This window comes from Zychaea mexicana (genome assembly GCF_025766255.1).
Source record: "Zychaea mexicana strain RSA 1403 chromosome Unknown BDB00scaffold_203, whole genome shotgun sequence".
Lineage (NCBI taxonomy): Eukaryota > Fungi > Mucoromycota > Mucoromycetes > Mucorales > Lichtheimiaceae > Zychaea > Zychaea mexicana.
This window is the reverse complement of record NW_026516866.1, coordinates 27,774-50,072: the sequence shown is the minus strand read 5'-3', so window position 1 is coordinate 50,072 and position 22,299 is coordinate 27,774. Positions and strand designations below refer to the sequence as shown.

The following is a 22,299-nucleotide window of genomic DNA, read 5'->3' as shown; positions in this document are numbered from 1 at the left end:
GCGACACTGATATGACTATGTCATCAATCGACTCGTTTGATACCGACAATATGCTCGTCGATAATGACCCAACCACTGATGCTTTTTCGGAAGCGAGCGACGGTGCGGCTATGATGGATGTGGACGACGAAAATATTGGTTTTGACAACGTTAATGACTACTATGACGACCTGGACAACGACACTAGCTCGGACATTACATCATTTGCCGAGAATGAGTACTCCTATGAGAAATAGCGTACATGGAGCAAGAAGGAGCAGCAGGTACTGTTAATATTGCTTTCCGCTTTCTTCTGTTATGATTTTTATGAGCATGTATATAGTAGACTCACTATGGTTGTACCTTTATATTATTTCCTACATAGAACCGGAGCCAGACTTCATTCGCGACACGTTTTACGGCCGTGCAAATACATGGCGATTAGCCAGTCGCAAATGCAAGTTGAGGGTAGCATTAAATGAAAATCGTGAGCTGTACAGGGTTCGTACACCATTATAAAGCCACCAAGATTATCTATGATTATCTGGACAGAAAAGCTAAAACAATCTTATATTACCGCTAGGCTTACCTTCGTTCGTTAGCTGAGTGGTACCAAGTACTTCGCAGAGACGCCTTGAACTTGATTAATCTGCATGCTCTGCTTGCATACGAAAGCAACGGTGAGATACCCATGCCAGAATTAGACAATCAAACGTATTGGGCTACGGCATTTCGGATGGTGATCACCAATCCAACGCAAGAGGCACCTATACCGGCTCGCGTGAGAATAATTTCTGTTGCTTGGGATGAATTGTGCATAATGTGTATGTCGCGGAGCATGCAGCACTGACAAGCTTTTTAACTTATTGACTTCAATAGACTCCAAATCGCTACGCCGTTCTACGCGATATCTTCAATAATCATTATCAACCACAACGCCGGAATGCGGAAACAGGAGAAGGTATTAGATATAATGATATGACGCTTTGAAACTGGGTAAAAGTAGATATGATAGACGTTTGATGCTGACTTCCTTAACAGCGTTATATGGTCTTCCTGTTCTTCGTCAAGACTTATCAATGTCCTTGTTGGCTCGATTAGCACAGCTTTTTGCAGTGAAAGCTAAAACCAGTAAGTGTAGTGTACACGCAATTCTTACATGCTCTATGTATGATTGTTGAACTATAGAAATAGATAGTAACCAAAAATATAATATATGTAGATGCCATGAATCACCTATGCACCAATATTCCTGTCTTTCTCAAGCGTGTATGGGTCGCATATCTGAGTCATCTGCGCCATGAACATAACCTTACCTTTCGAATCAGCATCTCTAGCATGGGTAAACAAAAGAATGATTTACTTTTCTACTTAAATTGGTAATACTGGAGTGTTGAAAAATATCTCACCGCTATTTTTTATGGTGATCTGCTTATAGCAAAACAAATCTGTAATTTGATCACAACGCACAGAACTCATTTGACTCAGCGTTTAATTGAACGAATTCCAGCAGCAATCTTTACTGAGGTGCTTCAATATTTCAAGTAAGAAATTACACATAATTTCTTTTTAATTTGTTACGATGATTATATAGATACAACACATAGATAAACACACAGTTATAACTAAGACGGTGTTACTATTTTCAACTTTTTTAGCCAACACACTGCACGATTCGAACAAGCATATGCCGGCGTGAATATCGCACGCATAGTACAGCGACCGTCCATATCTGGCCCTGCAATGCTAGTGAATTCGCTATCCTTTTATATCTGGCTGTCACTTGAAGCCCAGCCTTTCCAATTCTGTCCCAAGTGGACTCCACTGCCACTTGCCAGTCACCGCATTGGATTCATGCCGGTCGACCTTAAAACTATGTATTACATCGTACGCGAAGTGGACGAGCGAGATCCTGCACAAGTGCCAGATAATATTGTGGTAATGATATGCGTTTTTACTCTCTTTGTGTTTCCAATTATTAAAAGATGTTATTTGTTTATTTACTGGCTTGTTTCCATCGATGCATAAATCTAGAGACTAAATAACGCTCCTGGCCGTGGACGTTGCTTGTCATATCGTGTTTTCAGACAGCAAGATCCTGAGCTGCTTGAAGGCTTCTGGGAGTCGCTATTTAATATCGGTCACGTAGAGCCGCGACGTTGCCGATACGCAGTCGAAGGTAGATTCCGTATACATTTTGAATAGTCACAAAGTGGTATCTTTTGATAGTTATATCTAAACTCATCTATCTCATATACATATATATAATATGGTGTGCCCAGGTCAAGGTGTTGTCCCCCAGAAGACCGCGAGCTCAAACTCTTTAATCAAACATTTGAAACGGATGGTGTCGCCATTGTGTTCCATTTTCGCAGGCCTGTGACAACGCGGCGTGGAGGTTGGTAGTACCCTCATAGCATGCAATATTAAAAGTATGTATTTAGTCATGACGACATCTCATAAATCTATTGTTAGAGTATATGCCTTCTAGCTCCAACCAAGTTAAACGCTTTCCTCGTGAAATTGACGTCACACAGTGGAGAAGAGGAATGTATCATCTCTCCAAAGAGCCAGATGGTCTTGATGCAGAGCGGCTTCAAAATTTTCGAACAGTGTTCATAGACCCAGGTATATATCTAATCATTCTCAAAATATGTAGCGTTATCTAAGTAGATATTTTGTATATTATTTTAGGCATCCGGTCTCTGGTCACTGCTGTAGACACTCTTGAGCCGCTCGACACACCTGAAGCGAGAGCAGAGCACGTATATCAGCTAAATAACAGAACATACCAGTGAGTACTGCGTGCAGTATATTTACTTTTAGCAAGTATGAGCGTGTGTCCGCGCTTTTTACATCTGATGCCAACATGTTTGATTTTGTACATAACCCTTTTTTAGGTTCCAGTCCATGTTCAAGTGGGCGCTCCAAAAGGAAAACAAAAATCGAGCACGCTATGCTCATGTCGAGCGACAGGCTCATCCGGATCAAGATATCCCGGAGATACAGGAGGTGTATGATATGTTGAGAGGACATCCGGCTTCAGCGCCTACCTCGGAAGGTTTCCGAAACTACATCAGAATGTTGAGTGGCGTGCACAGACAGTAAGTTACCCAGCTATGTCGATATATACTGGAACACCGCGATCATCATTTTGGCATGAGTATTTACTCTAGTTTTTCTTAAAAAAAATAGCGTCCATGAACAATTTAACAAACATTTCTTTCACCGGGAAACATTACTCACTCTTTTTTCTGCGCGCAAAAGCGCATTGGAGAATCTTGCCAACAGATTGATAGGGTTGGATCACCGTGACGATGTAAGTATCTTTCTGTGTATGAGTACTTCTTTGATAAGTCGCAAAAGCTAATATGGTTGCTTCAAGGTACCTCTCCCTTTCTTCAATAAGGCCTCCAAACGCGAACGCAAAGCTCACCGCCGCCGGTTTCGCCGACCGCGCCGCGCACATGCAGGATTCAGAGTGGAAGACAATTCTATTGTAGCATATGGTGATGGAAGGTTTAAGCCCTCCTTCAAAGGATTTGAACCTATTCCTGTTGAGGTAAATAAGAAAATTTATCTGGCAGACGTGGTGGAACGTTAATTAGTGACGAATGAAGCGAGTGTCCTTGCTATAAATTTACGCCTATATTATAAATTACTTTGTAGACGTTCCGGGCGGTTCTAGCAAGACGTGTAATGGTCGTGCTCATCGATGAGTATCGAACCAGTGTTGTGTGCAGTGCTTGCGATGCGAACACGCGTCAATTTCGAGACCGTCCAGGAAGTGTTCAAGTGTGCCGCGAGCACACAAAGCGGAGAATTCGTCGGATCCGCGAACGTGCTGAAGACGATGGACACAGGAACAATGCCCGACGGCAGCTCTGGTGTGTGGATGACGACGGCCATAACCTTTGGCCAACATCGACTTGCAACGACCGTCAAAACGCTGGTACGTAATATAGGCTTTGTTACTTTCTATCGTGTATACAAAAAGTTTGTGAAACAGTGAGAGAGCTTCAATAGCTAATATTATGGTTTTAATAATATACCAAAACTTATTTTCAGCTGGTTCCCAATTATCCGTGTATCCGTTGAAGTTCTGCGATCATTGTCCTGTACCTACTGTAAGTAGCTAGTATTTGATTGTTTTATTACATCAGTGCCTTGATAATGCATCATACGACTTGCGCATAAGCTTACATTATCTATACATATAGTTGTGGGACCGTGATAATAATGCTGCGCGAAACATTGGTCGTATCTTCATTCAAAACGTCCAAACTGGTAATTTGAGATCGCGACCACCGTCGATGCGTCGTCCCGCCGGAGAAAATGTGTTAGACGATGCCCACGACGACGAGTTTGAAGAGGAAGAGGAAGAGGAAAACGAAGAAGAAGGAGAAGAAGAGCAGGCCTTGGCGCCTGTCATGGAGTGAGTGGAGGGCCACTCCAACGAGATACAAACTGGGGGGAGGTAAGTATCTTATTCCATACTCGTTTCTTTACTTTTGTAACAGCTGTCTAACTTTTGTTTCTTTTCATGCATACTCTTCAATGCACTTCTTCCTGTTGCATTTATTCTCCGATTATAATTTCTAATTTTTCTTGATGAATAAAAGACCCCCAAGATGTTTGTTTAAGCAGCAGTATGGACAAGGCTCAGTATGCATGTTATGCACTCATGCATACAATTTTAGCTGCGTATCCCTTGCTTTTTGGTTTTTGCAGTAAACCAGCATTGAGTCCTGCTGCTTGTTTCACTTGCCGCTTGAATCCGGGCCGGTCGTAGTATTTTGAAGACCTTGGCAAAAAAAGCAGGTACAAGAAAAAAACCAAGTTCAGTTTGAGCTATTTGCTATCAAAGTCAGTTGATTCCGTCAAAATCTCTTTACGGATATGAGGCTGCTACATACTGCTGAAAAGGAAATGCTCGCTTTCTGTACTGGCAAACGTTGCGATCCAAATAAAGAGTTGAAAGAAAATTTTAGCCCAATACCACAAACAACACAACATGTATGTACTATGTGCATCGTTAGCATCGGATAATAATTTTTGTCATAGAAATCCTATTGGTAACAACGACGACAGCAGAAAGTCATCCAGTTCCTGAAACATCAGCAGCAAGATTGTGTAAGCCAACGTGATATCAGGGACCTGATCTCGTTACATTGTTTGCGTGTAGGAGTGGCGACGACAGTACTTTGAGTTTTGTTTTTTTCTGATTGTCGTACAAAATTCTCTGCAGTTCCCATCGCCGGACCAATTCCCCAAGCCAAGCAACCTAGCCTCCAATTATCCATAAGTAGCGATATTTCTTCCAGACATTTTTTTTTTGCCACCCTCGGAGCACAAAATCAAAATCCATTCAGAAACGTTGGAATCCACACGTGCGGCTAATGATTGGTTTGTGGATTTTTCGTCTAAATTTTTACTTTTTGTCCAGTTATGGACACATTTTGTCTATATCTAGGCAAATTCTTGTAACTTCATGAAGCGATGTAGGCCTTTTGGTGCGATGGCAGACGGAATGTTCTCCGGACAAATGGTACATGCTCAGTACATTAATAGCTTGTGTATTTAAGCGTTTCTATGGTACTGACGGTACACAAAGCAATAAGTTTGCCCGCCCGGACAAAAGTAGTAGCACACGTGAGGTTGCGTGGTGTCGTGTGTCATCCAATCAATTCCTCTATCACTGTTACACACTGCCATGAAATTAACGTCCAGCGGGACATCATATTATTCTTTTTTTGGCGGTTTTTTACAAGAAGCGCGCCTTTGGCTGCCGGATAACAACGAGAAGGACCCCGTTCGGCCTTTTCTCCACTTAAAATAAGTTGATCTCATCCCCGCTAGCTGTCGTTTTCTCTATTTTTTTTTTACTTGTTATTCAACCTTTCTTTCACCCGTTCTTCTTCTTCTCGTCCTTTTTTTTATTCAAGGAAAAGCAACTCGAGGACAGCAATGAAATTCTCTCATACATTGCGATTCAATGCTGTGCCTGATTGGATTGACTACTATGTCGCGTAAGCTAAATACTTCTTCCAGGATGCTATATGTTGGGTATATTTTTAAGCGCCTAACACAGTTAATCACGAATACAGTTACGATCAGTTGAAAAAGTTGATTTTCCAAATTGAAAAGGAACGAGTTGAAGCTGCTGCCGCCTACCATCGATCAGAGTCGTCTTCATCATCAACAGCTTCCAATGGCTCAAATAACGATCTCGAATCAGCACAGCCTTCTCCACCAGAGACACTCCAAGGCAGCGAAGACACTTTCCTCGGTGCAATGGACTTGCAACTTGACAAGGTTGTCGACTTCTACTCCACCAAAGAAAAGGAGCTCTACGACCAACTTGAGCAGCTACCACATATTTTGGCAACAACTACTTCCCATGGCGGCCTGTATCTCCACGAGCAGCAGAGCGAGTTCGAACGGTCACCGTTGGAAAAGATTGACTCGACACCTCATCTCGAGAAGCCACCACAGCGCAAAATGTCTTTTGAATCGCGCTTCTCTAGCAAGAGCGAAGGTGCCGGTGGCATCAATGTGCAAGCCATGCTGGATACACGATCATTGATGATCACTCTCTATGTCTCCCTTTCCGAATTGGAATCCTATGTCGACCTCAACAGAAGCGCCTTTGACAAGATTCTGAAGAAGCATGACAAGGTTCTCGATGGCAACTTGCGCGAGCCTTACAACAAGAAGATGGTCCAAGAATCGCAACCCTTTACGCCAGAGTCAACAGAAGAGCTGCGATCCCATATTGAACGACTCGAGCGTATGTATGCAGATACTTTTTGTGGTGGCATCGTCGAGATTGCTGTGCGCCAGATGAAGACCCATTTGCGGGACCAGATCACGTATGATCGAAATACCGTTTGGCGCGATATGATCGGCCAAGAACGAAAGACGCTCGATGCCCACGTTGTCGAACAAAAGCCTGCCAAGACTGTTCGAGTTCCGTTTACCAAATATTCGATTCCCAAAGAACTGCTCCACCAGATCGTTTGTCTTGGTATATCCATTGTTGCGCTGATAATCTTGCTTAATGTGGACATTTTCAACTCGCGTGAAGAAGATTACTGCTTTGCCCTCCTCATCTTTTCCGCTATTATGTGGGCTACTGAAGCCGTCCCCTTGTACGCCACCTCGTTGCTGATTCCATTCATGGCTGTACCAATGAAGATTCTTCGAAACGACGATGGCTCCACCATGGAAGCCAAGGACGCTGCAAGCGAAATTTTTGCTAGCATGTTCAGCGGTACCATCATGATGCTTCTCGGTGGTTTTGCCCTCGCTGGTGCTCTCTCCAAATACGGTATTGCCAAGGCTTTTGCATCCCACGTATTGTCGCGCGCTGGCACACGACCACGATGGGTGCTTTTAGCCAACATGTTTGTCGCTGGCTTTTTGAGTATGTGGATTTCCAATGTGGCCACGCCTGTCTTGTGTTTCTCGTTGGCCGATCCCATCCTTCGCACGTTGCCCGACGGTTCTCGGGTGGCACCGTGTCTGCTATTGGGTATTGCTCTTGCTTCATGTATCGGTGGTATGACATCGCCCATCTCGTCTCCTCAAAACATTGTCACTCTTCAATACATGAATCCCAACCCCGGCTGGGGTATCTGGTTTGGTGCAGCTCTGCCTATTGCGATCATTTCCTTGTTCGTCTGCTGGGGTATTTTGCTGCTCGTCTACCGTCCGGACAAGTGCACACCCCACCTCAACAAGATCAAACCAACCAAAGGCAAGATCACCTGGTCCCAAGTCTATATCATGGCCATTACGCTTGCCACCATTGCTTTGTGGTGTGCTGAAACGGCGATCGAAGATTCCATCGGCAGCACTGGTGTTATTGCTGCCATCCCCTTGTTCATGTTCTTCGGTACTGGTATCCTCAAAAAGGACGACTTGCACCAGTTCCTGTGGAGTGTTGTGGTAAGTACTAATAAATCAGTATGTTCTGCATTCTAGTTTTAAAGTTGCCATCGGCTAATAAACAAAATGAACTTAATATTTAGGTTTTGGCTCAAGGTGGTATGGCTCTTGGTCACGCTGTTACCTCGTCTGGTTTACTCGAAGACATTGCCCTGCGTATCAAGGAGGGTATCCAAGATCTTGAGGCCATTGCAATTCTTTGCATTTTCGCATGCCTGATTTTGGTCTTTTCCACCTTTGTTTCTCACACCGTCGCTGCCTTGATCATTGTTCCTATCGTCCAGCAAGTTGGTGAAAACTTGCCCGTACCTCGCGCCAACTTGTTGGTCATGGGTGCAGGCTTAGCTTGCTCGGCCGGTATGGCCCTTCCCGTCTCTGGCTATCCCAACATGTCGGCAGTCATGCTTGAAAATGCTGCTGGTAAACCATATCTTTCGTCCAAGGATTTCTTGATTGTTGGTATACCTACCAGTGTGTTTGCCACAGTCCTCATTTTCACCTTAGGTTATGGTATCCTCTCTGGTGTAGGATATTAATAGCCTCCTTTTCATTTTTTTATTCTTTACTAACGTGTTTTTATAATTGTATTTTACACGCACCCTTTCTCTACTTGTCTATATAATGATTGTATACCTTGATAATCAAGGTGCTTTTGTTGTATCATACCCCTTCTCGCTTTTTTCTCCTTACATTTTCATCCGCAACATATTATCATCATATTATTCATCAACTTTGCTTCTTTGTACAGCGTGTACACTGGACGTTCTATACATAAATTAAACAATAAATAGCCACCATCTCCAGGGGTGGGAACGGCGCAGAATTACTGTATACTGTATCTACTAGCTGCATATTGCCACTCACTATAAATTATCGAAATCTGGAACATACTTTATCAATAAGAACGCTGATTCTCCTCCCTTTTGTTGACGTGTTCTTGCATCAGTCCATTGACTATACTGTTGGCGAATGTTTTTGGGCGTCGTCGTCTTCATACTCACTACCCCTGGACTTAAAAAAAAGAACAGCGGTGATGTTATCGGTACTTGCGCTGTCATCACAAGCACCGCGAGCACCAGTAATATATCTTCTTTGTAACGTAGTATAGTTGTCGCCTCTATGTGCTGAAAACGATTATGGACCTTTCCTGACCTTCCAGGCATCAAATCTTGTGACACTTTGGCAAATTTTCAGGAAACTATACAACTTCAGCTTGCACTGCTAATCGATGGATTTAGACTTATAGCCGTAACTTTTAAAAATACGTAACGTTACTTGATGTTTGATCATCGTGTATCCATCACTTCTTCGGGTGCTAAATCATCACTCAAAGAAGCAGCTGCGAAACTTGCCAGGCATAATTGAAAATGGACCATAATGGTCGAGCATATTTGCAAATGAAAAAATGCTATCACATCAGGTAAAAACAGAAAAAAAAGCGGATAGGATAGCAGTAAAAGAAACAATATTCAAAATGCAACAGCAAAAATAGCATAACACCGTCGTCCTTGGCGCCCCAATGATTCCATCTGCGTTTAATCAACAGCATCAAAGTGAGACTTGATACTTTGACGCAGACAATTAATCTCTACTCGCCGAAAAGAAAGATAAAATAATCTCTTGTTATGCCTGTACAGTCGAGATAGGCATGATTGCTTCATCCATTGATCAATTTATTATTTAAAGAGAGCTAAACAAGCTGTATATATACCATCAGGAATATTAGATTGTCTCACATAGTTGAGGGAATCAACATATGAACGATTATACTTACCTCTTGAAAATCAGCATGTTGAAGCTATGTGACCTTAATCCAATTGTCAAACCTTGTTGATCTTGTCCCAAACACTGACTGAGCATAAAATGCAGAGAGAGGCTGTCATTGAAGTCCTTCTATGCGTAACCAAGAAAAAAAGCTAGCAGTTAGCTATACACTCATGAATCAAAGAAAGTGAGAGCCTTCTGGCGAGTAACTCTCACGCTACCCAGGCCGATCTTGGGCATGAAAGCTCTGTATCGTATTAGATATTACGCACTGTGACATAAAAAGAAAGAGAGAAAAGAGAGAATTTTGGACCATATCACTCCGAGACCAGGCAATGTTATATATACCATCCATATAGCAGCCGATTAACCTTGGAGACAACAGCCACGCATGAATCACATTCTTGTTGTATAAACGAAGTGTAGTCATACGACTTTTTTGATGATATGTATAACAATGAGGAATTAGTATTTTGATATAACATTATCTCCCTCATCAACAGAGAAAAATGCTGATCAAGCGAAAAAAGGGCTTGGTATTGCTGAACAATATCAAAGATGTCACTGAAAAGTACAATTGATGAAGCAGCAGCAGTTCTATTTAACGGAAACTTTTGGACGTTTTAAACGCCCAGCAATCCTCCGTGATGTATCTCTTCATATTCCCAACGACTTTTATAAAATTCCAAAGACTATCCCTCATAAAAAAGTATTTATCTTATCTTTTTCTTTCACTTATACTAAATTAAAATTAGTAGAAGTATCATAAAGAAGAATTTCATATAATACTAATTAAATAATCTTATCCGTTTAGATAAACAATGGTAAAGGATGAAGATGAGAGTAAAAAACCATCGTAATATGCTGTGTTAGATGTAGAATGATTCTATCATGTAGGAGAGGGAAGTAAAACAAAACGATGATACTTATTGAATACTGCACATGATACTGAAAGAAAATGGAGTTGCTACATGACAATAATGTTGGTGATGCTTTTGTGTAATGAATGGAGAACATGTTAGAACATCATAAATATGTACACCGAGCAGATGATGTTATTGTAGATGTCCTTCCAACACTTTATTCATGGTGTACTCAAGAGTTTAAATAGAGATTCTGGTATTATTATTTTAGACAGACAGTAAGTCCCGTGTCCTAGGGTTTGTAGGACTTTTTTGGATAGCTTTAGCACAATTCTAAGCAGCCTTGCGTATTCATATAGTTTTCGCTAATGTGTGATGCTTCCTTTGCAGTGTACTCAACTGAAGATAATATATCTCGTACCCCCGTGATATTTTTTTTTGTCTTGGTCTAGCGCTTTACCTTTCTCTAGCGATAATAGTGACGTCTTAAACCATTTACGCTTGACAGAATCCTAGGAAAATGCTGTGAAATCTCTTGATTGGTTTCTATAAAGTAGAGTGGTTTATCCGCAACTGACATGATGTAGTTCTCTCTTGGCAACCATGGTGACGTTAAATCTTCTTGTCAGGCAACCGATTATGCTTTCAAGTGACACAAGCATTTCTTCAAGAAACTGAGCCTCAATAAAGAGAAAAAAAAGACGTCGAAATTTTTTTTTTATCTCGGCATATACACTTTTTGACAACACACCATGTCTGCACAAGTCGAGAAGAAGCTCCAACCCAGCCGCAAAGGCAAAAAGGCATGGCGTAAAAACATTGACATGCAGCCTGTTGACGAGGCTTTGGAATCATTACGAGTCGAAGAACGTGTTCGGTAATTAGGAGAAAAACAAACTTTTTCATTGGTTTCCTGCCAGTGTCAATGATCGATCTTGCACCTTTTTAACTTTTGACCTTAATATTGTATATGTATTTAGTGGTGAAGGAACGAAAATCGATGATTTGTTTACGATTGATACCACCGGTGATTTACAAGGTAACGCATATATACATAGTTCGACTTGTGCCTGTTACATTTCCATCCTCCTTTTCTTGTTCAAATTGGTTGTATTAAAACGTATTTTGTGTAATTGCTAGTAAAGCGACAGTTGGCAAGAGATAAGCCTTTGCGTGTGGACGAGATCTTGGCCGAGCGCTCTGCAGTACCTGCCGTTATTGCACGAGTAAAAGCAGCCAATGTCGAGAGAAAAGAATCAAAGCACGATCTGCAAAAGGTGAATCAGATCGCCAAGCGAAAACGTGAAGGTGGCGCCACACCTGCACCCACGAAAAAGAAGCAGACAAAGCAAGCAACTTATGATATGTGGGGCGATGGTAATTATACATATGTATATGTCTCTGTTTGGAAATGCGATGCTAGATCAAACTAGTGGTAGTGATAACGGGTGGTTGAAATACACGGACATATACTAACTGACATTGCTTGATTAGAAGGCGCTGAAGAGGAGGAAGAGGATGATAGTACAGGTGGATACCTTGATGCTGTCAAGGAACGTAAAGTCAAAGCACCATCCACGCTCAAGTCAAAGCCAGCTGCATTGGTACACAAGCCATCTGTTGAAGTACCCCATGCTGGTGCATCATATAACCCAACCATGGAGGATCATCAAGAGTTATTGAGAGAGGCACATGGCATTGAGACCAAGAAGGAAGAAGCCATCAAGAAGTTGAACGAGCAGTTGTCGTACAGAAAGGAGTTAGACCAATTGAAGAACGAACTTGAAGAATCTATTTCGGATGATGATGAAGAAGAAGAGGAAGAAGAAGCACAGAAGGATGAAGCCGGCAGCGCTAAGCGGAAGTCAGGTGGTATGCGCAAGACAACAACACAGCGAAACAAGGAGAAGCGGAAACGATACAATCGTATGCTGGAAGAACAAAAGATTCATGAGCGCGATATCCGAAAGCAGATCGATCAGGTCAAGGCGATCGAGGCTGATCTACAGGCACATATTGAAAAGCTGGAAGAGGTTGCTGAAAAGCGACGTCAATTCAAGGCAGAGGAGGAAAAGAAGGGATCGCGACGATTGGGTCGACATTATATCAAGGAGCAGTCCCTCGAAGTTCAGCTACAAGACGAACTGAGCGAAACCTTGCGCCAGTTGAAGGTATGTATCTCTCAATATACAACTGGGGTCATCGTAAAAGTGTATTAAACCTGCCTTCATAGCCCGAAGGAAACAACCTGAAGGACCGATTCACGAGCATTCAGAAGCGTAACATCGTCGAGGCACGAGTACCAATTACTCCCTTCAAAAAGTACAAGCCCAAGGTTTACGAGAAGCGGTCATACAAGCAGTTCGATGCTCAACAAGAACGACAGAAGCAGCAACAGCAGTCAAAGAAGAAATAGTCAATTACAATACATACACTTTTACATGTCTCTTTTTTTTTGTACTTTTACGTCTCGGTTTTCATTTAGTTTGTTTTATTACGTATATCATCTCCTTTTCCTTTCAAAAAACGCATCCCTGCACTCTATAAAAAAAAGCACGCGCATAATATATTTTTTTTTGCTCTTTTCGAAATCCAATCCAGATTGATTCAGCGCGTCTTTCGCCTTCCTCTCAGCCGCGCACATACACCTCTACAATTTACCAATGAGCTCCATTACAGCATCATATACTTCAGCATCGGAAAACCGAACGTTCGAACACCCCATTCTAACAGAAAATGGCAACATTAATGGCCTTACAACAGCCATAAAAAACATGCAAGACGATATCAATCAATATTTAACAAGCCGCATGGCAGCCAACAATGAAAACATGGACACATCCAAGGAGGAGTACGAAGAAGAAGAAGAAGAAGAAGAAGAAGAAACACCAAGTGGCAACAACAGCAACAATAAGAAACAAAAAACGTCGAAATAAATGCGGATGAAGAGAAAGTCATTAGTATATATTAAAAAAATTCATATTATAGTTTCTTTTTTTGTCTCTACTGTAAGTCGTCGACGGCTCTGTCTGATATAGGAGGTTCCAGCTCAAAGTTTGTGATCTGACTCAAATAAGCACATGCAGCGAGTTCCAAGATGTAAACATCATCAAAGACATTCTTTCCGTTGTATCCTCCTAGCACATAGAGGCGAGAGTCGTGCAAGACGGCAGTGTGGTATCCTCGGGGAGTAAATGGTGTGCCATAGACTGTACGCAACTCCCAGTTCATTGACACTAGATGTAGGGTAGGAGATTAGCGCTTCTGTGAGCGGATCACAACATTTGATAATTACTGTAACTTGCCAAGATTCAGCATAAGAACTTCATTAGAATATTTCGACCCATCATGCCCTCCAAGGAAGAAACAGTAGCTGCCTACTAGGGTTGCTGAATGCGCTAGACGCGGTATGGTACGATCCAGCGTATCAATCTGCGTCCAATGGCTTGTCTCTAAGGAATCATCCCCTCCCCAATGTGAGTGTTTAAAGGGCACAATGAAATGCACCTCCCTTCTCTCTCCTGCCCACTTGTTACTTACCCAAATCAAAAAGATAAACATCGCTAAAACATAATTTCCCGTCGCTGCCGCCATAGACGACGAGCTTATTCTTCACGAGCGTTGTAGTGTGGTATCCACGCTCGGGCGGTGGCGTGCCCGTAGTCGTAACCAACGACCAATGTGGCGGATCCTCAGTAAGGTCGAGCATGTGCACGTCGGCCAGCGCGTGCGCTCCGTCACCACCTCCGACTACAACCAAAGACTCTTTCCACACATTACAGGTGTGGGCACGTCGAGGCATGGGCGGCGTTCCGGTCGTTGTGAGTTTCGACCATCGTAGCTTGTCTGTTACATAATCACATACAGTTTTTATGGTTAATGTTTGTCGCACAAAACACAGCCTCTCTCGTTATAGGAATCCAAATGTGTGTGATTGCACCAAATCTTTACCTGTATCAAACACATAGACGTCGTTAAAATAATACGGTCCATCACCACCGCCAAAGACATACAATTCACGTCGTATGCTGCCGTTCTCTACTTTCCTCTCGACATAATTGCACGAGTGTGCACGTGAAGGCGGAGGCAACCGACCAGATACAACGGGTTTGGACCAAGTCATGCTTTCTGGTATAGTAATAATCCAGTTAAAAAAGACATGGATGCCGTGTGTGTGTGTGTGTGTGTGTGTGTGTATTGTCGCATGAGGAAAACTAGAAAATAAAGAGCTCCGGCCTTACCCATATCTAGAATATGTAATGTATTATAGCAGCGCTTGCTATCTGATCCACCGTAAACAAACAATCGGTCTTGTACGATGCACGCTGAATGAGCACGTAAAGGTGGTGCGTCTTTTTTGACTCCATACGTGACGCACCGCGACCAGTACATGCCTGCAGCTGGTGCAGGGCGAACATTGGCGTTGGTTCGAGTGAGTTCGAGCGCTGCTGCAACATGATCTGCTACCACGCGCAGCGTACGGTGCTGCTGTAAGTTATGGTGATGGTGATGATGATGAAGATGGTCGCCGCCTTTCACGGTCGAATCTTCACCTTGCACTTTCTTTTTCCGGTAGCTCACATTGGGTGTCGAGGTACGACGGGGTATCACTTCGGGTGTGGATGACAGTGAAGGTTGAAACGTTGGACTAGTCATGGCATCAAACGTACGCGCATGCTCTTTTTGGTTTTTTGTTATGTTTGAGGAATTGCATAAAAAGTAGTTGGTTCGATACAGATTCCTGTCACTCTAACTTGTTTTCCTTTATCTTTGTGTTCGCTCTTACTGGAAGAAGTGGATGGCTTGTGTGATAAGGATCCGTTGCTACTGCTGCTGCTGCTGTTAGTACTATTGGTGCTGTACATTGTCGTGCGAGATGTCGTTGGCGTGGAAACAGACCGTTGCGGTCGGTTGGCTGCAGTCATCAAGCGAAGCTCTTGGATCGAAAGCTCGTCAGGACCACCTTCAGCAGGTAACGTAGGTGACTCTGGGTAGTCGTCGTCCTTGCTGTAATAGCAGTAGTAATGGTTGGTGTTGCATTCTTTTTAGCGTTGTATACTCCTTATTACTGCTACGACTACTACTACTATTACTACTACTACTTGTTCGCCGCCTCAATTTCTTGAATACAACTTGCCTTCCGCTGCTTGAAGAAGCTACGGTCATTGTTGGACAATCTCGGCAGAACAAAAAAAGGAATGACAAGCGTTGGAGCAGGAATGGAGATTCGGGAGAGGAAGAACAAGGAAAGAAAGAAAAGGGAACACGAGAAAAAAGGAGAGTGAAACAGGGACGAAAAAAAAAAAAAAGAGCTGCTGATGTTTCCTTTGTGGCACTGCAGCAACTTAGTTGCTTAATACAGCATTGTCCCGACATTTCACGCGCTGATCTGGTTTCCCTTTTTTTTTTCTCAGCTTTACCTAAATTCTTTCCCTTTTGCCTAAAGCAAGCACCGATACGGTGATTGAACTCTCATGTTGCAATAGGGTGGTGCCTTCGAATATGAAAATGGAGGTGACGTGTTGTGATAAAGAATAAGGCTCTGTTCAACATGAGAACATTTATCCACGCATTGTGTGTAACCGCTCTCGATCGATCATCTCAACAACGTCGTGGTGTTTTTATTTTTTTATAATGACTGCTGCTGTAAAGAATAGAGTATCTTTCTCGCTTAATACACTGTACTATAAATAGCGATTCAAAGAGATTTTATAATACACACACAACACTGTCATCTGTCACCAATTTTGCAGTGTTGATGAAAAGAGCTGTTTACGTCTACTATGTATAGAACATCACATATATGTGTATTATTTGACGTAGTATATTCAAAAGTATACAGAGCATACGTAAGCCGATACAATGACACATCATTTTTTGCGGGTTTAAGAAGTATTCCTGACAGCGTATCATAAACAATCAAGTGGAGGCGCATTGCTTATTGCTTGAGCGGTGTGACAATTGTCCAGCATAATGTGTCTTCATTGCTTCTTTTTTCGATTACTTCTAAAGTCATATCCACAAAGCTTACTTGGGTTGCTCTCTGCTATGTTTTATTGTAGCTTATGCCAAGAATGAAACAAGTCGAGAGTTCATGGCTATACCTGATTAGTACTGGTGCAACAATATACCAAAGCTCTCTTCACTTACTGAGAAACGAAACAACTTCATGGCGTGCATCCTGTACGTTAAGAATAGCAATTGAATGATAAGGTATTGTTTTATGATATAGTGTGTAGTAGTATGGTGTTAGTAGCTTGGCTAGACTAAAATCCTCCGGTATTGAGGGCAGATCAAACAAAGTAACAAAAGACAGTTCCTCTTGGGCTATTTCCATAGTAAGCCACATAAGAAAATATTAGCAATAATGCGATTTATTCCGGGAGAGTAGTGACAATGCATATGCATTTGCATAGGCTTCAAAGTTTAGATTACATTGTGTTGTTATAGAACGATATACAGAGAGCAGTAAAATGCTGAAAAGATTTCATAAAAACTATGTTGTTCATTTATAATTTCTTTAGTGTTGTTGGAAAATCTTGGCAGAAGCAAAAGTGGCCCCAATCTCAATATGAACACCACCGCCGACTATGTACGCTGCAAGATATACCACATGAAAGTTACGTTTGCATGATCGACAATTTCACTTACTGTATCCTATCTACTACTGTATGTAGCCAAAGTTGACATAAACCCCTTGATATTAATTCTATATGATAGATCGGATATTTTAACCTCCTCTAGAACTATAAAATGCTTTGTTGTGTGTACTTTCCCTACATCTGTATCTAGTACTATAGTTTATTAACTGCATGAATGACTGCATAGTAGTTCAAATAGACATCACTTGGTGCATGTTTTTGACTTTCATCGTTGATGGTGCCCAGTAAGAAGCAGTTATGTATCAATTAGAAACGGGTGATGCTGTGTACTGAAAGTGCATGATGGGATCAACAACATGCACCTGTAACTAATTTTTAATATTTATGTGATCAAGCTAGATCGTTGAAAAGAAAACTGGTATGCTTGGGGGGGGGACTCTGGGGGAGAAGCTTTAAGAGACAAACATGATCGAAACTAAGCGCAAAGAACGCAAAGAATTGTATTCTGGCCATACAACACATTGCTCGCTCCTTTTTTTTAGATACACTTGCACCTAATGGATCGAGTAGCAGTGATACATGGTGCCTTGAAGGGTCTGCTGCTGCTGTACTACAGGTGTGGGATATAAGTGGCAAATCGAGTGGCTCGGATGTAGGTCGCATGACAAATTGGTATGTGCGCTTGATATACCTGTCTGCAAGCCATGATGACGGCGGGATCCATGGTCTTCAGTCTATTTGGACTATGTGACATTTATGCACTGTTAATGATGATGCAAAAAGATGAACTTTATATATACACTAAACAAAGGGTTGGTCTAAAGTACTAGCGGAAGGCTATGACGACTTTTGTGCGGTCGTGGTAGTGACATCCTTCTTTATTCGCTGCTTACGCGTCACGGGACGGGACGCTGACTTTTTCGTTTTCTTTTGCATCTCGTCCAGGGCGCCCGAGAGTTCGGTTTTGAGAGCAGACCAGGGCATAGTGACGACCGGCGAAAACGCATAAAAGATGTAGTGGTAGTCTAGGAAACAATGCGTTAATGACAAGTCAGCAGTAGAAGGGCATGTGTGTGTGTTTTAATGTTTTCTTCCGTTATCACCAAGTATTTCCTCTGTCTGACCTTTTTGTGCCTGGTGGGGAAACCTGTCGGCGATCGCTGCTTTTAATCGCCGGGCCGCTCTGCATCTTATCACAGCAAGCTTTGAAATGGCTTTTTTGCCAGTGATCACTGTTGCTGTATACCCTCCCGAGCCTTGTGGGGATTTCGCAGGAATTGCCTTGACATTGAATGCGTTCCTCTTTACAAGCAGGAATGTGAGTTTTGGGAAGAGTGGTTGAAGGTCCAATGCCGACAATGCAGGAATTTTTTTGAACAGCACTGGAGCGGGCAGCATTCTGTGTTTATTGTTTTATTTTTTTGAGGGACGGCGAACAAGAGGAAATGGGTCGCGCACGGTTGTTACCCAATGGGGACCGTCGGGATTTAGTAAACTCATGCGGGTTTGGTGGTAGGGAAAGGGGGTGTGCGTGGGGGTGGTTTGGGGGGGGGGGGTCAGGCGCCAGTGGCTTTCGCCCTCTGCCTTTTCTTCTTTTTTTTTTTTTTTCTGTGCCAATAATCTTTTTCTTTCTTCTCTCTTCTTTAATCCACATCCCACACAAGAAATACGGCAACGCTTCGTTAAGCAAAAAAAAAAAAGGTACTCCTTTCATTCAATCCTTCTTCTTCTCTTCGTTTTTCCCTTTGCAAGATGCTATCAGGAAACAACTCCGCTATCCTGAACCCAGGCACTGTCGTTATCCACCTTTACACACACACACACACACACACACTATTAGCCCTATTAAGCACACCTCCTTTTGGCCTCACTCTAACTCACTCTGCAGGCCCTTCTTTTTTTTTATTACTCTTTACTCTTCATTCACTTCTTTCATTTTCCATTCTTCCCAGTCGCTCCAGAATGTCGTCCTCGCTTACGTTCCAGCTCCGCCAGCAACAGCAAGACAAAGTTGCTGCCGTGAAGCACCTCGGTCCTGCCGTGAGCCTTCCGTCACCACCCAACTCATCTTACGGTGATGAGGCTTCCATTGCCAATGCAGACGTTGGTCCGTCCAAGGAACAAGAGCGCAGAGACTCACTGCCGACCCACTTTAATGCGCTAACGTTGCAGCACTTTTCTACGTCACTCCCTGAGAACTATACCATTGAGCATTCCTCCTCTCCGATACCGATCCAGTCTTCTTCCCCACACTCTCGCAATAACAACGGCAACACTAAGCTACTGCCACAACGCGCAGAATCCCCTATATACCATCATTTATCGCCTACTGCTACTGCTGCTGCCACGGGCGGACGGACGATTCGCAACAGCAATCATGGCCGCCAGAAATTGGATACGACGGCATCATCATCATCATCCTCCTCGTCGTCGTCGTCGCTTCCAAATTTTCACAGCAATGGTGCCATCCGCAAGAGCCGGGAAGGCAGCACCGGCACCAGCACGCATGGTGGTAGCGGCAAGATGCTGCATCGCTGCGAGGACTGTGGAAAAGTGTACAAGCACCCAAGCTGTCTCTCAAAGCATCGGTGGGAACATTCGGACGAATGGGAACTGACGAGCAAGCTATTACTCACAAAACACCAGCAAGTGCAAATGCTGGAAGCTGCTGCTATCCTTGTGAGCTTGGATACGAAGCGAGTGGAACAAGAGCAAGCACGACAGGAGCAAGGAGACCATCCACAACAGGACGAATTACCCAAGGAACAACAACCCCATCATTACCTTCACCACCACCAGCACCACCACCATCATCATCAACATCAACACCAGCAGCATGGTCATGAGATCGATGACGATGACGAAAAGTCTATCCGGATCGATGATGACGATGGCGACGATACCGACGACGACATAGATATGGATTCGATCTCTATTGCATCCTCCACCCCATCCTCACCCGACTTATTGCCCGCTTCGTTTCCTCACGGAGACGACTAGGACAAGTCGCACCTTTGCATCCCATGAATTACCTAAGCATACTATTCAATCTCACTGGCCTCTCTGGGTCTGCTCTATACTCTTTTTTTTTTTGTTACCCCTCCTTTTTTTTTATATAACCTGTGGCGCTTTGTGGCTGAACAGTTTTTTTTTTTTTTTCAATATTTTTTTTTCACAAGTGATCTGTATATTCTTTTTCTTTACCTGAAGTCCCTCGTTTTCTTCTTATCGAGATGGTATTGCTGTGCTCACACTCATCTTTTCCCTTTATACTGTTTTGTGCGTGTCGAGATTCGGTCAGAGAGAAAGAGAGCGAGTGTATCAATATTATTGATTTGTTGGAGATGTTGTCCTTATTGTTCACGTGCGTGCAAAATCATACCTTATTGTTTGCTGATTCGTTCTCTCTGCATGGACAAAGAGAAGAATAACTTGTGTGTGTCACCAGTGCTGCATGTTCCCACAGAGATCTCAGGTCTTGGCTAAGTAAGAAGCGCACAAGCCTCATCAAAATTAGCAGTCTGTGTAGCACTGTTACTGGCAGAAGCAGGGTACTGCTGTAAGGGAGGACTCTTATTACTTTTCATCTTGAAAATGGCACTGCCTTGCTTTATATCTTGATAAAACCACAGATCAATGCGGCTGTTATCATATGTGGTCGGTGGTAAAATAGAATAATATGTACATGTTTGGAAATAATTATTATTTATTGCACGGTCCTAGGCGGTCGGCCCACAGAGTGTACTGTATAGATGCAGAGCTTTTGTTGGAGAAGATGTTGACGCTGATGGGATTCGAGTTATTCAGTGCTACGATATTATATAGTACATTATATCCGAATTTTCACCTTTTGATGCTCATCATGACATATGCGAGTACCTATACTCTTTGCGATTGAAAGTACACAGTCGTTGTCGGATTCAATAACATATATACTTACTGCTGCATATCAAACTATCTCCATTTTTGCACACAGTAAAGTTGCAACAACAGTAACAGCATCGTGCTTCTAAATTGTTGGAAATCATGCTGCTCCTGCACAGCAACGCATGAACTGCTTATTTAAAAACAACAACAACAACAACAACAACAACATGGATGTTGATCGATGCTTCAAGGACTTCTGTAAGTATTCTCAGTTCAACTGACTCTACATTTTGTTAATATAGTTTTCGTTGTTGTTCACAGGTGCATTTCATCCGTGCTGGTACTACAAAATCCCGTAAGATACGAAACTGTGCCAATCGAACATTTCCCTCCTTCTTTGTTGGCAACTTTACATCGAGACGGTTCCACATCCTTGTAGTACCAAGCATCCTTGACCCTGGCTTGTTCATGTCTATCAAAGGCATCCTCCAATGTATCATGAAAATAAAACCAGCAACTTGGGTACGCGACAAAAGCTTATCAATCTTGCCATGACAAAAGATGGCCCAGAAGGAAGTGTTATTGTTGCGGTCGAGTGACTCCTATCTGTCATGAAGGATTTAGATACAGGCGAAATGGGTGAATTCGAATTGGCTTGTTCAATTGTTCACCCCCTCATTCAATCTTTACTTGCATATAAATGGTTGAGAAAAAGGCCAAATGCACGAACACCATCCCTGAAAACGGCATAGATATGGGACGACGACTTGATTATGAAGTGACCGTCTTTACGAACGATACCAACCATCCATTCGTACATGCTTTGGGGAACTGAAAGTTGAAGGACCATCAGATGCTGCGGTTATGAGTACGACTAAGCGCAAGACCAATTGTTTTCCTTTGGTTTTCAAGGATCGTTATGAATGCATCATAGATTTTTACCGCTTGGGAGTGTTTGCAAAACTGGAGATTGTCATCAGCAATTTGACCGGCGTGTTGTGTTTTCAAGCACTTGGAACAACAATTACATTCTATGCACTTACACATCTCCATCCTAGTATCTATACGCTCAATGAACTTGTGACAGTTGCAAAACCCAAGATAAAGAATGATATAATAAACGCCCTTGATGACCTCTTCAAAATGCTACGTATCATCGTACATTATCGAAGGCTCCCGCTACAAATGCTCAGCTGCCGACATTATGATACCATTTGGATTTGTATAAGGAAAGCGAAAATCTCTACCTATAAAATGAAGACCATCCTTGGGAT

The 22,299-nt window shown here is 42.7% G+C and overlaps 9 protein-coding genes across 9 annotated transcripts; 6 read left to right on the top strand and 3 right to left on the bottom strand.

The window, feature by feature from the left end:
• The first annotated feature begins 858 nt into the window (after nt 1-858).
• BDB00DRAFT_239820 (uncharacterized protein) lies at nt 859-1,813 on the top strand. Its single transcript, XM_053116613.1, has 5 exons — nt 859-940; nt 1,051-1,116; nt 1,202-1,321; nt 1,418-1,506; nt 1,638-1,813. The coding sequence occupies exons 2-5, from the start codon at nt 1,059-1,061 to the stop codon at nt 1,764-1,766; spliced, it is 396 nt and encodes a 131-aa protein (XP_052972545.1). The 5' UTR covers nt 859-940; nt 1,051-1,058; the 3' UTR covers nt 1,767-1,813.
• Nucleotides 1,814-2,754: 941 nt separating this feature from the next.
• BDB00DRAFT_861896 (uncharacterized protein) lies at nt 2,755-3,314 on the top strand. The gene is made up of 3 exons (XM_053126054.1): nt 2,755-2,773; nt 2,880-3,151; nt 3,226-3,314. Exon 2 carries the CDS (start codon nt 2,890-2,892, stop codon nt 3,085-3,087), a length of 198 nt encoding a protein of 65 aa, XP_052972544.1. The 5' UTR covers nt 2,755-2,773; nt 2,880-2,889; the 3' UTR covers nt 3,088-3,151; nt 3,226-3,314.
• Nucleotides 3,315-4,570: 1,256 nt separating this feature from the next.
• BDB00DRAFT_239730 (uncharacterized protein) lies at nt 4,571-5,068 on the bottom strand. Its single transcript, XM_053116612.1, has 2 exons — nt 4,896-5,068; nt 4,571-4,830 (listed from the first exon to the last, which is right to left on the bottom strand). Exons 1-2 carry the CDS (start codon nt 5,019-5,021, stop codon nt 4,654-4,656), a joined length of 303 nt encoding a protein of 100 aa, XP_052972543.1. The 5' UTR covers nt 5,022-5,068; the 3' UTR covers nt 4,571-4,653.
• Nucleotides 5,069-5,784: 716 nt separating this feature from the next.
• On the top strand, nt 5,785-8,760 carry BDB00DRAFT_861874 (SPX domain-containing protein). The gene is made up of 3 exons (XM_053126053.1): nt 5,785-6,008; nt 6,087-7,929; nt 8,013-8,760. Exons 1-3 carry the CDS (start codon nt 5,947-5,949, stop codon nt 8,463-8,465), a joined length of 2,358 nt encoding a protein of 785 aa, XP_052972542.1. The 5' UTR covers nt 5,785-5,946; the 3' UTR covers nt 8,466-8,760.
• A 2,548-nt stretch (nt 8,761-11,308) lies between these two features.
• On the top strand, nt 11,309-13,167 carry BDB00DRAFT_899239 (ribosome biogenesis protein Nop53/GLTSCR2; the record flags this gene model as incomplete). The annotated part of the gene is made up of 4 exons (XM_053128542.1): nt 11,309-11,433; nt 11,537-11,595; nt 11,697-11,933; nt 12,054-13,167. The coding sequence occupies 4 exons, from the start codon at nt 11,309-11,311 to the stop codon at nt 12,773-12,775; spliced, it is 1,143 nt and encodes a 380-aa protein (XP_052972541.1). The 3' UTR covers nt 12,776-13,167.
• Nucleotides 13,168-13,347: 180 nt separating this feature from the next.
• BDB00DRAFT_861864 (uncharacterized protein) lies at nt 13,348-15,848 on the bottom strand. Its single transcript, XM_053126052.1, has 7 exons — nt 15,694-15,848; nt 15,343-15,563; nt 14,798-15,235; nt 14,508-14,684; nt 14,097-14,402; nt 13,862-14,008; nt 13,348-13,792 (listed from the first exon to the last, which is right to left on the bottom strand). The coding sequence occupies exons 1-7, from the start codon at nt 15,720-15,722 to the stop codon at nt 13,560-13,562; spliced, it is 1,551 nt and encodes a 516-aa protein (XP_052972540.1). The 5' UTR covers nt 15,723-15,848; the 3' UTR covers nt 13,348-13,559.
• A 2,147-nt stretch (nt 15,849-17,995) lies between these two features.
• On the bottom strand, nt 17,996-18,556 carry BDB00DRAFT_879956 (uncharacterized protein; the record flags this gene model as incomplete). The annotated part of the gene is made up of 2 exons (XM_053127933.1): nt 17,996-18,183; nt 18,283-18,556. The coding sequence occupies 2 exons, from the start codon at nt 18,554-18,556 to the stop codon at nt 17,996-17,998; spliced, it is 462 nt and encodes a 153-aa protein (XP_052972539.1).
• A 235-nt stretch (nt 18,557-18,791) lies between these two features.
• BDB00DRAFT_861857 (uncharacterized protein) lies at nt 18,792-20,317 on the top strand. The gene is made up of 2 exons (XM_053126051.1): nt 18,792-18,859; nt 19,047-20,317. The coding sequence occupies exon 2, from the start codon at nt 19,121-19,123 to the stop codon at nt 20,156-20,158; it is 1,038 nt and encodes a 345-aa protein (XP_052972538.1). The 5' UTR covers nt 18,792-18,859; nt 19,047-19,120; the 3' UTR covers nt 20,159-20,317.
• Nucleotides 20,318-21,252: 935 nt separating this feature from the next.
• Nucleotides 21,253-22,233, top strand: BDB00DRAFT_885531 (uncharacterized protein; the record flags this gene model as incomplete). The annotated part of the gene is given in 8 exon segments (XM_053128419.1): nt 21,253-21,283; nt 21,328-21,447; nt 21,465-21,495; nt 21,507-21,615; nt 21,643-21,728; nt 21,805-21,886; nt 21,938-22,183; nt 22,198-22,233. 8 exon segments carry the CDS (start codon nt 21,253-21,255, stop codon nt 22,231-22,233), a joined length of 741 nt encoding a protein of 246 aa, XP_052972537.1.
• Nucleotides 22,234-22,299: the final 66 nt, after the last annotated feature.

Excerpts from the sequence above, each read along its gene's own strand:
- BDB00DRAFT_861864 (XM_053126052.1), bottom strand. The coding sequence starts at position 15,722 with ATGACCGTAGCTTCTTCAAGCAGCGGAAG. Across the intron at positions 15,236-15,342 it reads CAAGCCATCCACTTCTTCCA|AGCATGCGCGTACGTTTGAT; the intron begins GTAAGAGCGAAC and ends AAAACCAAAAAG. Across the intron at positions 14,685-14,797 it reads ATTACATATTCTAGATATGG|AAAGCATGACTTGGTCCAAA; the intron begins GTAAGGCCGGAG and ends TTACTATACCAG.
- BDB00DRAFT_239730 (XM_053116612.1), bottom strand. The coding sequence starts at position 5,021 with ATGCTAACGATGCACATAGTACATACATGTTGTGTTGTTTGTGGTATT. Across the intron at positions 4,831-4,895 it reads CGAGCATTTCCTTTTCAGCA|CTCAAACTGAACTTGGTTTT; the intron begins GTATGTAGCAGC and ends GATAGCAAATAG.
- BDB00DRAFT_861874 (XM_053126053.1), top strand. The coding sequence starts at position 5,947 with ATGAAATTCTCTCATACATTGCGATTCAATGCTGTGCCTGATTGGATT. Across the intron at positions 6,009-6,086 it reads TGGATTGACTACTATGTCGC|TTACGATCAGTTGAAAAAGT; the intron begins GTAAGCTAAATA and ends TCACGAATACAG. Across the intron at positions 7,930-8,012 it reads AGTTCCTGTGGAGTGTTGTG|GTTTTGGCTCAAGGTGGTAT; the intron begins GTAAGTACTAAT and ends CTTAATATTTAG.
- BDB00DRAFT_861857 (XM_053126051.1), top strand. The coding sequence starts at position 19,121 with ATGTCGTCCTCGCTTACGTTCCAGCTCCGCCAGCAACAGCAAGACAAA.
- BDB00DRAFT_861896 (XM_053126054.1), top strand. The coding sequence starts at position 2,890 with ATGTTCAAGTGGGCGCTCCAAAAGGAAAACAAAAATCGAGCACGCTAT.
- BDB00DRAFT_239820 (XM_053116613.1), top strand. The coding sequence starts at position 1,059 with ATGTCCTTGTTGGCTCGATTAGCACAGCTTTTTGCAGTGAAAGCTAAA. Across the intron at positions 1,117-1,201 it reads GAAAGCTAAAACCAGTAAGT|ATGCCATGAATCACCTATGC; the intron begins GTAGTGTACACG and ends TAATATATGTAG. Across the intron at positions 1,322-1,417 it reads AATCAGCATCTCTAGCATGG|CAAAACAAATCTGTAATTTG; the intron begins GTAAACAAAAGA and ends ATCTGCTTATAG.